The sequence below is a fragment of the Globicephala melas genome, chromosome 18 (genome assembly GCF_963455315.2).
Source record: "Globicephala melas chromosome 18, mGloMel1.2, whole genome shotgun sequence".
In the NCBI taxonomy this organism is placed as follows: domain Eukaryota; kingdom Metazoa; phylum Chordata; class Mammalia; order Artiodactyla; family Delphinidae; genus Globicephala; species Globicephala melas.
Window position 1 is genome coordinate 34,985,020 of NC_083331.1, and position 15,376 is coordinate 35,000,395.

At 36.1% G+C, this 15,376-nt stretch overlaps 1 protein-coding gene across 1 annotated transcript in view; it reads left to right on the forward strand.

The window, feature by feature from the left end:
- KLHL1 (kelch like family member 1) overlaps positions 1-15,376 on the forward strand; it is a 386,506-nt gene that overhangs the window by 234,000 nt on the left and 137,130 nt on the right. Inside the window, exon 5 of the mRNA XM_030842541.2 lies at positions 11,248-11,460. Coding sequence (XP_030698401.1) covers positions 11,248-11,460 — 213 coding nt within the window. The remainder of the gene's footprint in view (positions 1-11,247; positions 11,461-15,376) is intronic.

A 15,376-nucleotide genomic window follows, 5' to 3' on the forward strand; every position in this document is an offset into this window, starting at 1 on the left:
TTTTTGTTCTCAAGATTGCTTTGGCTATTCGGGGTCTTTTGTGTTTCCATACAAATTGTGAAATTTTTTGTTCTAGTTCTGTGAAAAATGCCAGTGGTTGTTTGATAGGGATTGCATTGAATCAATAGATTTCTTTGGATAGTAGAGTCATTTTCACAATGTTGATTCTTCCAATCCAAGAACATGGTATATCTCTCCATCTATTTGTATCATCTTTAATTTCTTTCATCAGTGTCTAATAATTTTCTGCATAAATGTCTTTTGTCTCCTTAGGTAGGTTTATTCCTAGATATTTTATTCTTTTTGTTGCGATGGCAAATGGGAGTGTTTTCTTGATTTCACTTTCAGATTTTTCATCATTACTATATAGGAATGCCAGAGATTTCTGTGCATTAATTTTGTATCCTGCTACTTTACCAAATTCATTGATTAACTCTAGTAATTTTCTGGTAGCATCTTTACGATTCTCTATGTATAGTATCATGTCATCTGCAAACAGTGACAGCTTTACTTCTTCTTTACGATTTGGATTCCTTTTATTTCCTTTTCTTCTCTGATTGCTGTGGCTAAAACTTCCAAAACTATGTTTAATAAGAGTGGTGAGAGTGGGCAACCTTGTCTTGTTCCTGATCTTAGTGGAAATGCTTTCAGTTTTTCACCATTGAGGATGATGTTGGCTGTGGGCTTGTCATATATGGCCTTTATTATGTTGAGGAAAGTTCCCTCTATGCCTACTTTCTGCAGGGTTTTTATCATAAATCGGTGTTGAATTTTGTCAAAAGCTTTCTCTGCATCTATTGAGATGATCATATGGTTTTTCTCCTTCAATTTGTTAATATGGTTTATCACATTGATAGATTTGCGTATATTGAAGAATCCTTGCATTCCTGGAATAAACCCCACTTGATCATGGTGTATGATCCTTTTAATGTGCTGTTGGATTCTGTTTGCTAGTATTTTGTTGAGGATTTTTGCATCTCTATTCATCAGTGATATTGGCCTGTAGTTTTCTTTCTTTGTGACATCCTTGTCTGGTTTTGGTATCAAGGTGATAGTGGTCTCGTAGAAGGAACTTGGGAGTGTTCCTCCCTCTGCTATATTTTGGAAGAGTTTGAGAAGGATAGGTGTTAGCTCTTCTCTAAATGTTTGATAGAATTCGCCTGTGAAGCCATCTGGTCCTGGGCTTTTCTTTGTTGGAAGATTTTTAATCACAGTTTCAATTTCAGTGCTTGTGATTGGTCTGTTCATATTTTCTATTTCTTCCTGATTCAGTCTTGGCAGGTTGTGCACTTCTAAGAATTTGTCCATTTCTTCCAGATTGTCCATTTTATTGGCATAGAGTTGCTTGTAGTAATCTCTCATGATCTTTTTTATTTCTGCAGTGTCAGTTGTTACTTCTCCTTTTTCATTTCTAATTCTATTGACTTGAGTCTTCTCCCTTTTTATCTTGATGAGTCTGCCTAATGGTTTACCTATTTTGTTTATCTTCTCAAAGAACCAGCTTTTATTTTTAATGATCTTTGCTATTGTTTCATTCATTCTTTTTCATTTATTTCTGATCTGATTTTTATGATTTCTTTCCTTCTGCTAACTTTGGGGTTTTTTTGTTCTTCTTTCTCTAATTGCTTGTGGTGCAAGGTTAGGTTGTTTATTCGAGATGTTTCCTGCTTCTTAAGGTGGGCTTGTATTGCTATAAACTTCCCCCTTAGAACTGCTTTTGCTGCATCCCATAGGTTTTGGGTCATTGTGTCTCCATTGTCATTGTTTCTAGGTATTTTTTTATTTCCTCTTTGATTTCTTCAGTGATCACTTGGTTATTAAGTAGTGTATTGTTTAGCCACCATGTGTTTGTATTTTTTACAGATCTTTTCCTGTAATTGATATCTAGTCTGAGGGCATTGTGGTCAGAAAAGATACTTGATACAATTTCAATTTTCTTAAATTTAACAAGGCTTGATTTGTGACCCAAGATATGATCTATCCTGGAGAATGTTCCATGAGCACTTGAGAAAAATGTGTATTCTGTTGTTTTGGGATGGAGTGTCCTATAAATATCAATTAAGTCTATCTGTTTAATGTATCATTTAAAGCTTGTGTTTCCTTATTTATTTTCATTTTGGAAGATCTGTCCATGGGTGAAAGTGGGGTGTTAAAGTCCCCTACTATGAATGTGTTACTGTCAATTTCCCCTGTTTTGGCTGTTAGTATTTGCCTTATGTATTGAGGTGCTCCTATGTTGGGTGCATAAATATTTACTGTTGTTATATTTTCTTCTTGGATCGATCCCTTGATCATTATGTAGTGTCCTTCTTTGTCTCTTCTAATAGTCTTTATTTTAAAGTCTATTTTGTCTGATATGAGAATTGCTACTCCAGCTTTCTTTTGGTTTCCATTTGCATGGAATATCTTTTTCCATCCCCTTACTTTCAGTCTGTATGTGTCTCTAGGTCTGAAGTGGGTCTCTTGTAGACAACATATATAAGGGTCTTGTTTCTGTATCCATTCAGCCAATCTGTGTCTTTTTGCGGGAGCATTTAGTCCATTTACATTTAAGGTAATTATCTATATGTATGTTCCCATTCCCATTTTCTTAATTGTTTTTGGTTTTTTATTATAGGTCTTTTCCTTCTCTTGTGTTTCTTGTCTAGAGAAGTTCCTTTAGCATTTGTTGTAAAGCTGGTTTGGTGGTGCTGAACTCTCTCAGCTTTTGATTTTCTGTAAAGGTTTTAATTTCTCCATCAAATCTGAATGAGATCCTTGCTGGGTAGAGTAGTCTTGGTTGCAGGTTTTTCTCCTGCATCACTTTCAGTATGTCCTGCCACTCCCTTCTGGCTTGCAGGGTTTCTGCTGAGATATCAGCTGTTAACCTTATGGGGATTCCCTTGTGTGTTATTTGTTGTTTTTCCCTTGCTGCTTTTGATATGCTTTCTTTGCATTTAATTTTTGACAGTTTGATTAATATGTGTCTTGGCGTATTTCTCCTTGGATTTATGCTGTATGGGACTCTTTGTGCTTCCTAGACTTGATTAACTATTTCCTTTCCCATATTAGGGAAGTTTTCAACTATAATCTCTTCAAATATTTTCTCAGTCCCTTACTTTTTCTCTTCTTCTTCTGGAACCCCTATAATTCGAATGTTGGTGCATTTAATGTTGTCCCAGAAGTCTCTGAGACTGTCCTCAGTTCTTTTCATTCTTTTTTCTTTATTCTGCTCTGCAGTAGTTATTTCCACTATTTTATCTTCCAGGTCATTTATCCGTTCTTCTGCCTCGGTTATTCTGCTATTGATCCCATCTAGAGTACTTTTAATTTCATTTATTGTGTTGTTCATCATTGCTTGTTTCATCTTTATTTCTTCTAGGTCCTTGTTAACTGTTTCTTGCCTTTTGTCCATTCTATTTCCTAGATTTTGGATCATCCTTACTATCATTATTCTGAATTCTTTTTCAGGTAGACTGCCTATTTCCTCTTCATTTGTTAGGTCTGGTGCATTTTTATCTTACTCTTTTATCTCCTGTGTGTTTTTCTGTCTTCTCATTTTGCTCATCTTACTGTGTTTGGGGTCTCCTTTTTGCAGGCTGCAGGTTCGTAGTTCCCACTGTTTTTGATGTCTGTCTCCATTTGCTAAGGTTGGTTCAGTGGGTTGTGTAGGCTTCCTGGTGGAGGGGACTAGTGCCTGTGTTGTGGTGGATGAGGCTGGATCTTGTCTCTCTAGTGGGCAGGTTCACATCTGGTGGTGTGTTTTGGGGTGTCTGTGACCTTATTATGATTTTAGGCAGCTTCTCTGTTAAAGGGTGGGGCTGTGTTCCTGTTTTGCTAGTTGTTTGGCATAGGTTGTCCAGCACTGTAGCTTGCTGGTCGTTGAGTGAAGCTGGGTGCTGGTGTTAAGATGGAGGTCTCTGGGAGATTTTCACCATTTGATATTATGTGGAGCTGGGAGGTCTCTTGTTGATCAGTGTCCTGAAGTTGGCTCTCCTACCTCAGAGGCAGAGCCCTGACTCCTGGCTGGAGCACCAAGAGCCTTTCATCCACACGGCTCAGAATAAAAGGGAGAAAAAGTAGAGAGAATTAGTAGAAGTATGAGGAAAGAAATAGGGAAAGGAGGGAAGAAAGAAAGAAAGAAAGAAAGAAAGAAAGAAAGAAAGAAAGAAAGAAAGAAAGAAAGAAAGAAAGAAAGAAAGAAAAAGAAAGAAAGAAAGAAGGAAGGAAGGAAGGAAGGAAAGAAGGCAAGAAGGGAAGAAAGGTGGGAGGGAGGGAGGGAGGGAGGGAGGGAGGAAGGAAGGAGGGAAAGAAGGAAAAAAGACAGAAAGAAAGAAGATACAGTAAAAATAAAATAAAGTATAATAAAGTTATTGAATTAAAAAATACTTATTTAGAAAAAAAAAAGGGACGGATAGAACCTTAGGACAAATGTTGGAAGCAAAGCTATACAGACAAAATTTTACACAGAAGCATACACATACACCCTCACAAAAAGAGATAAAGGGGGAAAAATCATAAATCTTGCTCCGAAAGTCCACCTCCTCAATTTGGGATGATTTGTTGTCTATTCAGGTATTCCACAGATGCAGGGTACATCTAGTTGATTGTGGAGCTTTAATCCGCTGCTTCTGAGGCTGCTGGGAGAGATTTCCCTTTCTCTTCTTTGTTCTCACAGCTCACAAGGGCTCAGCTTTGGATTTGGCCCTGCCTCTGCGTGTACGTCGCCGGAGGGCGTCTGTTTTTTGCTCAGACAGGACGGGGTTAAAGGAGCCGCTGATTCGGGGGCTCTGGCGCACTCAGGCCGGGGGGAGGGAGGGGCACTGCGTGCGGGGTGGGCCTGCGGCGGTAGAGGCCGTCGTGACGTTGCACCAGCCTGAGGCCCGCCGTGTGTTCTCCTGGGGAAGTTGTCCCTGGATCCCGGGAACCTGGCAGTGGCGGGCTCCACAGGCTCCGCGGAAGAGGGGTGTGGAGAGTGATCTGTGGTCGCACACAGGCCCCTTGGTGGCGGCAGCAGCAGCCTTAGCGTCTCCCACCCGTCTCTGGTGGTCGCGCTTTTAGCTGCGGCTCGCGCCCGTCTCTGGAGTTCCTTTAAGCAGCGCTCTTAAACCCTTCTCGCGCACCAGGAAACAAAGAGGGAAGAAAAAGTCTCTTGCCTCTTCGGCAGGTGCAGACTTTTCCCCGGACTCCCTCCCGGCTAGCTGTGGTGCACTAACCCCTTCAGGCTATGTTCAAGCCGCCAACCCCAGTCCTCTCCCTGCGCTCCGTCCGAAACCGAAACCCGAGCCTCAGCTCGCAGCTCCGCCCGCCCCGGCGGGTGAGCAGACAAGCCTCTCGGGCTGGTGAGTGCCGGTCGGCACCGATCCTCTGTGCGGGAATCTCCCCGCTTTGCCCTCCGCACCCGTTGCTGTGCACTCCTCCGTGGACCGAAGCTCCCCCCTCCGCCTCCCGCAGTCTCCGCCCGCGAAGGGGCTTCCTAGTGTGTGGAAACTTTTCCTCCTTCACAGCTCCCTCCCACTGGTGCAGGTGCCGTCCCTATTCTTTTGTCTCTGTTTTTTCTTTTTTTCTTTTGCCCTACCCAGGTACGTGGGGAGTTTCTTGCCTTTTGGGAGGTCTGAGGTCTTCTGCCAGCCTTCAGTAGGTGTTCTGTAGGAGTTGTTCCACGTGTAGATGTATTTCTGGTGTATCTGTGGGGAGGAAGGTGATCTCCGCGTTTTACTCTTCCGCCATCTTCAAGGTCCCCCCTCCATATTTCTTTCTTAAGATTGATTTTGCTATTCGGGGTCTTTTGTGTTTTCATACAAATTGTGAAATTTTTTATTATATTTCTGTGAAAATTTGTTCACTGTGTTATTTTATTTTTCACTTAATTTTTGGGATGGGAAAATTTATTTATTAGCTTTTTATATTTTTTACTATTTTAAGTAATGCTGTATTGAATAATTGAGCATATATATATACATATATACACATGTGTATATATGTGTGTGTGTTTATATATATATATATATATATATATCTTTTTCTTCATATATGTATGGAAAGATTCCTAGAACTGGAATTCTTGGGTTAAATTGTCATCATGCACAATGACAGTCACTTTTCAAAGGTAGCATATCAACTCATGCTTTCAGAAGTACTGTTCATAATTGTTTTGAAATCACTGCAACCTTAATAGGCTAAAGTGCTATATTATTTTCATTTTGATTTTCAGTTTTTGATTACTAATGAAACTTTCTCTACACTAGAAGTTTGTCCTTTAAAGAATTACTATGAAAATCTTATAGTAAAGTAGAAAAAGTGAACAAACAACTCCTATTTGGTCTGCCTTATGAAAATGAGTTTCCATTTGGCTTAATACATATATACAGGTAAAAGACCAGTTTCAGTCATCAAAGAGATGATGGTACAGGTAGGAGGAAATGTAGCCACTATACAAGGGTTGCAATCTAGCTCTTTTTTGAAGAAAGATTTTATTCTAACCTTCACGTACACTAATGACATTGATATTCAATATAATTTGACTAGATTTTATGAAGAATCTCTGTCCAGGAAGATGATACCATGTGAGTTTGAGGAAGAGGAGGTAAAGCTCTCTTCATTATTTAGTCTTGTGTCAGTATTACTTTTATCTTTGTCTCTCCAATTTCACATGGCCTTCTTCCCCCTGTGTCTCCTCTGTCTTCTCGTGGGGTTCTCCTCACTGTATGACTACATCTCTCCTAGTTTTTTCCTCTAAGCACCCCGCCATTGGATTAGGGCCCACTCCAATCCAGTAAGACCTTAAGTAATTACATCTGTAATGATTCCCCATTTCCGAATAAGGTTACATTCTGAGGTTCCAAGTGAACTTGAAGTTTTGGGAAACACTATTCAATCCAGTACATGTTGTAACAGAAAAGACACTGCTTCAGGAGTCAAGAGATGCATGTTTCAATCTCCTGACAATAGTAGAATGATACATGTATCAGAAACTCTCAAAGCTTTGCTGGCATAGGATGCTGATGGAATTATAACTTTATAATCCTATAACTTTAGACCAAAAATTTACATTTTTCATACTTAGATAATATGCCTCAACCAGAAGATGTAACCAATTCCTAGGCTTGCCTTTCAGTTTTCCATTTATTTGACAGTATGAGCTTCCTAAGTATTCATCTTCTTAACCAATAACTTTTTAAATGGCAATTAAATAAATTCCACACCCTCTGGTGATTTGAAATCAAGCCAGAGATTCTATACTCGTCTGTCAAAGGATTAACCTTCCCACCATAATGCTTAAAACAGTGATTGGGAGGTTCCTCTAACTGACCACTAGTTGCAAAGTGCAAGATGGTGAGACATAGGTTTTATCTCAGTAGACTTTCATAGCAGTGAGTTTTCCTTGAGTTAACCATAATAAGTAGATAATGTGTTGTGAACAACAGTAAAGTTTATGTTAAACTTACTTGATCATTAATACATTTTAATATCCATAGTTTAAACTAAACCAATAACTAAAATGTGACAATTGAAGGAATTTACTTACATCTTCCTTGACTTGATGTTACCATTAATTGTTATCTAACTTTTTAAATGGTGTAAAAAAATGAATTTCTAATGGAATATCAAATGAATTACTGCTATTTGATATATTAGCAACAATAAGATGAGGGAAAAACAATAATAGAATTAAGAGACAGAGGAAAATGAATATTAGAAAATACATTTATGTCAAATTCAGGAAATAATAATTAAAAATGGTAATATCTGTCTACTTAGAATAAAACAAAACTATGAATTTTTATAGCTAGAAAAATTATTTAAAATATTATGAAGTAGCAAAAATAGTATACTTTAGTCTTTATTTATGTAATTAATATGGATTATTGTCTTATGTTGTATCTTATGCAATGGCAACTTAAATTTGGTGGTAAAATCTTTAAAATGAATATTTCAAGCTATATGTAAAAGATGTATGTAAAAAGAAAAGATGTATGTACACAGATATTCCCATTTAATGGAGAGACTGTTAAAGTTTTACAATAAACTTATTCCATTATATGGTCTAAATTACACTTTCAATATTAATTTCTATGACTTTTTCTGCGTTCATTGTCAATCAAGTTGACATACCCAACATGGCACTTCATACCATATTATGTGCCTTTGTTCATATGGTCTCCCCAGTCAGAATACATTTCTTTCTGTTTCTTATTTTCTAATTTATACTCCTACCTAATATTCTAGGTCCATTTGAAAAACAAGCTTTTACAGACTTGATGACAGTCATTTTCTAGGCTTTGCACATTGTCTAGGTGCATGTGTGGTAAGATTTTTGATGCACATCCATTTTGTTCTCCTCACTACAATTATACAGGACCAAATATTAGGTGTTCAATAAGTCTGTGTAGAATGAATGATTGAATAAACTTAAAATAAAGGTATTGTACAAAAAGTAAACAGACCAAAGAGTTTTGATGCTTCTCATTACTTGATCTTCTCAGACAACAAGGAATTAGCTATGTATAAGGAAACTAGTGTGAATTGGTATTTTTTATTCTTCAGTGAATAAAATATAATGAAAATAAAATAGTTTCCAGAAGCTAGATTGCAAATAACACAGGACTATTAGGCAAGATATCATTCAAAGGAGACTTGATGGAGAAAAAAAGAAAAAAGAGCTAAGGGACCTTTAGAACTCCAACGTATATAAAGAAAAAAAGGCAATATAATCTATGCATCAGTGTGATAGATTCAGTAATATCTGATACTGTCTTCTAATGCCCAGTTTATTTATAGCAATATCTACAAACAACATTGCTTGTTTCCAAAAGATGTAGTATAATTTATAAAGATACAAAATTATAAGAATATAATCTAAATTAGGTGCAAGAATAAAAGAAGAAAAAAGAAAATCTGCTGTAGTGATATTAAATGAAGCTATTGTCAGAACTGTCTGAAAAAGAAATCAAATTATAAAAGGCTATAGCCTTCCTATCAGCTAGATTTCAATTTGACTCTAAGTTTTCTAGAGGCCAAATAAAAAGAGAAATCTGATCAATTTCATAATTTACAACATCCATGATAAAAGCAAACCAATTTACTCAGGAGAAGTGCAATTATTCCTGCTACTAAAACCTAAAAGAAATTTCTCCCAAGGGTCATCATAAAGAGAACACTGTAAAATATAATGAAATATGCCTTGAACAATATCTTTATGATAGACACTGTTGACAGTTTCATAGAGCTGCTTTTTTATGGTACCCCTCGCTATATACTGATGGTCTAGCTATATAATTCTGTGTGTAGTTTAATAGACACATACATTTTTGAATAACTGGAAAAATAGATGGACAAAATGTCCTTTAAAGATTCTTCAAAAACTTCTTTATCTTATTGTAGCTCTTTAGAGAAATTTGGTGGCACTAAATCTCAGGGCACACAGTTCATTCATTAAGTAAATAGCTATTGGACATCTATAATTTACACAGCACCGTATTAGACACAGAAGAAACACAGGGGGTGAAAAAAAATTCATGAAATCAGCTATTATGTGATGTCATTTAAAGGTAAAGAAAATAACCAATGACCTAAAAGTAAAGTTGACTGCTTTTGTGAAAGCTGAAGGCACTTCAAGCCTTGGATTCATTTCTAAGGATACAGTCATAACATAGGTCAAGTGTCTCTTCAGAAAACGGGTTTGAATCTGCTCTGACATACAGATTAATGGGCACTTGCTGACTCTTCTGCTATGTTTTAGCATAGTCACAATGCCCTTTGGGGAAGAGATCTAGTCCCACTCTACTTCAGGTTTACCCTAAAATAACCATCCTACTGAGATTTCTGCCACAACTGTGGCTTTAAAGCTACCATCTGAGAAGCCTTAGTTATATATTCCTTGGAGTTGTCTCAGGCGACACAGAAGAAGGTGGAACACAAGTGAAGGCCAACAGTCAAATCTCTGTCTTCTCTAACCATTTATCAGACACAGAAGACTTTGTGATGAAATGTAAGAAGATTTTTGACAAGTAGTTTTTTAAAAGTGTTTGAAAAACACTACAGTGCTCTGTACTATTTCCAAAATCTATTCTTCTCTACAAGGATCAATATATCTATTCAACAAGTACTGTTCACCTGCTATGTCCAGAATCTAGATATGAAAGGTTAAATGTCAAAGTCTTTGTCTCAAGGAGCTTAAAGCTTGTGATAAGATTCCTAAGTGCACCAAAGATTAGGTAGCAGTTTGGTAACTGCTGTGTCATAGATGTAAACAGCATGCACTGTGCATGAATAGAAGGTGAGGCAGCCAAATCAAATGGGAGTGAACAGAGAACACCGGATATATATATATATATATATATATATATATATATATATATATATATATATCTCCTATCCATATTTAATTTTTGAATTGAATCTTGAAAAATGACACAAATTAGGAAAACAAGGTGGCTAATAGTCATTTTAAGCAATGGAGTGAGGATAAGGCAAAATGAAGGTAGAGTAATTTTGTGGCTGATGTGCCAGTAAGTTTGGAAATGAAGTGTTAGAATAAGGAAGAGGTCAGATTGCGAAGAACCAGTGTGTTTAACCAAAAGATTTGAACAAAAAAAAAAGCAAGATGAAACAAAAACTTTAGAGTAGTGCCATGGGCACATTGAAGTAGAGAAGCTAAGGGTAGAATCAGGCAGAGTAACTAGGTGAGTATGGCAGCAATCTGCAAGAAAACAAATGGCACTATGAATTAAGCCAGAAAAACTGTCATGCGAGGAGGGAGGTTTGAGAGATAATAAAAGGGTGAAACATATGGGATTTTGTGATACCTATGGCCTACCTCTTCTCTTTTTCCCTTTCTGAATAAACAATGATGCATCTTACAGTGTTACTTCTGTGTAATTTTATTCCCACTTTCTGATTGATGTACATGTAGTCAAGTTTTTTAAAAGTTGAAATTCTATTCTTTTAATATTCACCAAATTTTACCTAGCAGTCCTCTTGAAACTTGAACGTTTAATCACTTTATATTCTGCCTGCAAAACAAAGCTCAACATTATAATCCTCCAGTTATTACAAGATCTGTGCTGTCTTGGATACATTTACACTTCAATTACAATTACAATGCTTTCATCTTAACAGCTTTTAGTTTCTGAAGGATTAAGTCTCAAGGATTATGGTATAATGAGAACAAAGGTTGATGACTACTTTTCTCATTTCTTTCTGAGGTGCTGTGCTAGCTAAATAAAACCAAGGTCGAATTTATGCCAAGCTCTTTTCTCCCTGTAGGAAAACATAATGGAAGTTATGAGAAATCAAGAGTTTTTACTGCTTCCAGCTGAGGAGCTCCATAAACTCCTGGCCAGTGATGATGTCAATGTCCCCGATGAAGAAACCATCTTCCATGCATTAATGATGTGGGTCAAATATGACATGCAGAGGAGATGCAATGACTTGAGTATGCTTCTGGCCTTTATAAGACTGCCCCTGCTTCCACCTCAGGTAATTACATGGGATGCTGTTTTCGTACCTACAATTGATTGAAAAATTCTGTGTTAAAATTAAACATTACAACCCATGTTTTACTACTTATTCACATTTTTGTTTGTTTGTTTTAATCAAACACTCTTTTTAAGGTAAATTTGCTGGTGGAAAATGCTGAGTCATGGGTCATGGTCTGAATTCCATTTCCACCACTTACTGAGTCATGTTTATATGACTATAAGAATGTCAATTTCTCTGAAATTAAATTTCTTCATCTATCAAATCAAATTGTACTACCACGCAAAATTTTATGAGGATCAAATTAGATAATATATATAAAATACTTAATCTTAATAGAATATTTAAGAGATTTTTAGGGCTTCCCTGGTGGCGCAGTGGTTGAGAGTTCGCCTGCCGATGCAGGGGATGCAGGTTCGTACCCTGGTCCGGGAAGAGCCCACAAGCCGCGGATTGGCTGGGCCCGTGAGCCATGGCCGCTGAGCCTGTGCGTCCGGAGCCTGTGCTACGCAACGGGAGAGTCCACAACAGTGAGAGGCCCGCATACCACACACACACACAAAAAAAAGATTTTAGAACATTGCAATTATTAATTCACTGCTTCCCTGTTTTGATGATTGATCTATCTACATATCTGTCTATCTATCTACCTAATTAGCTAGCTAGCTAGCCAGCTAGTTATCTATCAAGCTATCATCTATCTGACCTAAGATACAATAATATGATCATTCTCTGATGAATATACATATTCTGTGGCCATCCCTACGGTATTCTTAAAAGTTCAAAGCATGGAATTTCAAATGTCTATAGAAGGATAAGATATATTACTGAATAGTACAGAGTTATGAATTAATACCATTTAGCAATTGGAATTATGGAACCTTTAATAATTGGAGCTAAGAAGAATACACACACCAAGTGAAAATATCACCTCATTTTATTGATGAGGTATGTAGGACACAGGTCATTTGATAAAACACCAAGTTCTCAACTTAGAAGAAGAGTAATTAATTTTCCCTGATTCAGAGTCTTCTGTCTTTAAAATAACTTGTAATGTTGCAAAATTATCCATGCACAACATTGTTAACCCAGGGCGTCTGGCATCTCAGGGTATCCAAACATAAGCTTGAAGGTGGCTCTGACCTCTGAAGTGATAGGTAAAATTGTGTATGTGTACCTTTCTTATGAGGGATATTAAGAGCCTGTTCATTTGAATTAAAATCACTATCAACATTTTCAATAAACCACATATTACTAAGAATGTAAGATAGGGAATTAGGAAATCGGGAAACAACAATAGGCAAGTATAACATGTTAGTAACAAGAGAAGAGAGAGGGAGCTGGGTCACATATTAAGATTGGAAAGTTAAAAAAAAAAACACTTTGCCAAAATTGGGAAACAAATGAAGTTTTATGAATAAATTAAGAATTGTGTTTCATTTGGCTACTAAAATAAATAAAGAAGTAAAAGTAGAAAATTTATGGAAATCCTGCCTAAACAAATTATAGTCAATAAAAGTTTGTCCTAACACCAGGCTCTTATAAAAGGAAGGGAAGCATCTATTTTGGTAATGGGACAAAGAATGAATTGGAAAGCCATGCACTGGATTTTTCTGAATCTTCCAACATAGGTTCTGATACCACATATTCTCAGAGCTTGGGCATCCTCTCTCAAGATGGAAATAGCCAATGATCACTATTAGCCAATAATAGGTAGATAGCCATTAACCAATGATAGATGATGTGGCAATTGGTCCCTTTGATCCTGCCCACCCATTTCACCTATCTGCTGAAATGTTGGGAGTTTGGAGTTAAATTGGTACTGAAAAATCGTCATATATAATATGACACATACGAGAGGAGGCCAAGAATGTGGCCAGGGCTCCATTTTTTTCATGATATGCCTTTTCTTCATACCCTCCTTGCCCACTCTTTTGTCAATAAAAATGGGAGCTGCTCCTACATGTGTATCTCATCTAAACGATTACATCAGAATAGAGATGTACATTCTATTGACTCATTTGTTCCTAAGGCTACACATTACACATAGGGTTTTAATTCTGATTGGTAAAGGTGCTTTATCTTGATTAGTGAAACAATATTTATTAATATTAGAAAATAAATTATTATTATGTTTTGGTGAAACTAACTAGTAAAAGACTTTTAAGTTTAACTCATCACAGTGTCCAATAGGCATAAACATAGCATATATTTATTTTCCATTTCTCATCTCTTAAGCTGGGTACATTACAAACATAACTTTATATACACTTTCAAGCAACATAGGTGCAGGGGGAAAAATAAAGCACATTTTCTTTTCATAAAAATGTCTTTAGATATAGGAGGGGCTATTGCTTCCATAACTATTATTAATGAATTACATGTCATTATAAGCACTTTTCATACAGTATTTCTAATCTTAAAAAATATAATTGCAAGGTAGGGGTTATTAATTATATTATGCAGAGGGATAAACAGGTTCAAAGAAGTTAAGTGATTTTTCAAAGGTCATAGAGCTAGTGAAAAATCCAGTTTTCCTGCAAATCTAGGCTAGTCAGATATGCACATACACAGGGATATTACTACTGTGAATGTATGTTGTTTCCTTATTTGCTGTCTAAACTTGAAGATCATTAAAATGTTCTGAATACAGCAATTCTCAAGATTCCTATTAAAAGCCTGAGAAAGGAAGAAGAGTGGCAGAATTGGAATTAACAGGCATTTATTTCTTTCTTCAGTCACCAAACATATATTTTATCTCATTTAATTTCTATAATATCCTTATGCAGTAAATATCATTATTATTTTTTGAGAAATGAATAAATTGAGAATTGACATTATAATCATTTTTCTAGTGAACTGTAGAGCTCAGACTACTCTAATTGTGTTTGATACTGTGTTTCCTCTCCTACTGATGAGAAATAAGTGCAAAGTTTATTTCTGCAGATGGTTTCCTATTTACCTCAATGTCCAGCCAGAGTTTTAAAAAGTTTAATTAAATCTAGAATTTTCCAGCCTTTGCATGAATTTTCAAAGCTACTAAACATCTCAACGTTCTTAAGAAAAGCCATATGATGACCAGAAAACACTTTTTTCTTGGGTTTGGGAGCCAGTAAATATGGGTTTTGTCCTTAATTCTGACAGTGCTTAATGTGTAGTGTTTTTTTTTTTTTAACTTTCAAGTGATTTGTGTGTATATACTGTGTGTCTTATTACATTACCTATGTAATTATGTTACATATTATATATATTATATACATATTTATATATAATATATAATTACAAAATGTTTTTGTTATATAACAAAACAATATTATATTTTAAAATACTAGCAGTATTTAAATGAAGAAGAGCCCACATTTTTCTAGTGTGGTAGGGGTTTATTTTCAAAAAGAAATAGTCCTTGGACTAATTTTTGAAGGAGACTTGAGAGAAGAATTTGGCTTATCTTTTTACAAGGTAATTGCTATAGAGATGTGAATGATATGTTTCAGGTGAGTGACAGAACAATATTTGGAAGACCAGGTATGAACTTCTTATGTGTATTGTTAAGCAAAACATAGTAAATTACTGACCAAGGAGAGAGTGGAAAGGCAAAAAAATTTAGAGATGTTTAAAACAAACAAACAAAAAAAGGAGAAAATGAAAGCTTCTAGGATTAATTTAAACTAAATAACTTACAAGTTTTTATATAGCTAGGAGTTTCTATTTCTATTTAGTGAGTGCATGAAAAAATTTCTAGAGTAAAAAAAGTGAAAATAAAGACAATGACAGAAACTTTAGCAACAAAGAAAACATGTTAAAGGATTGATTAGAGCCAAAGAATAAATGTAGATTATAGTGAGAGTCTGCTCTTATAATCATGAGGCAACTAACCCACTTCACTTAAGCAGATTTCCGTTCCTTCATGTCCTAC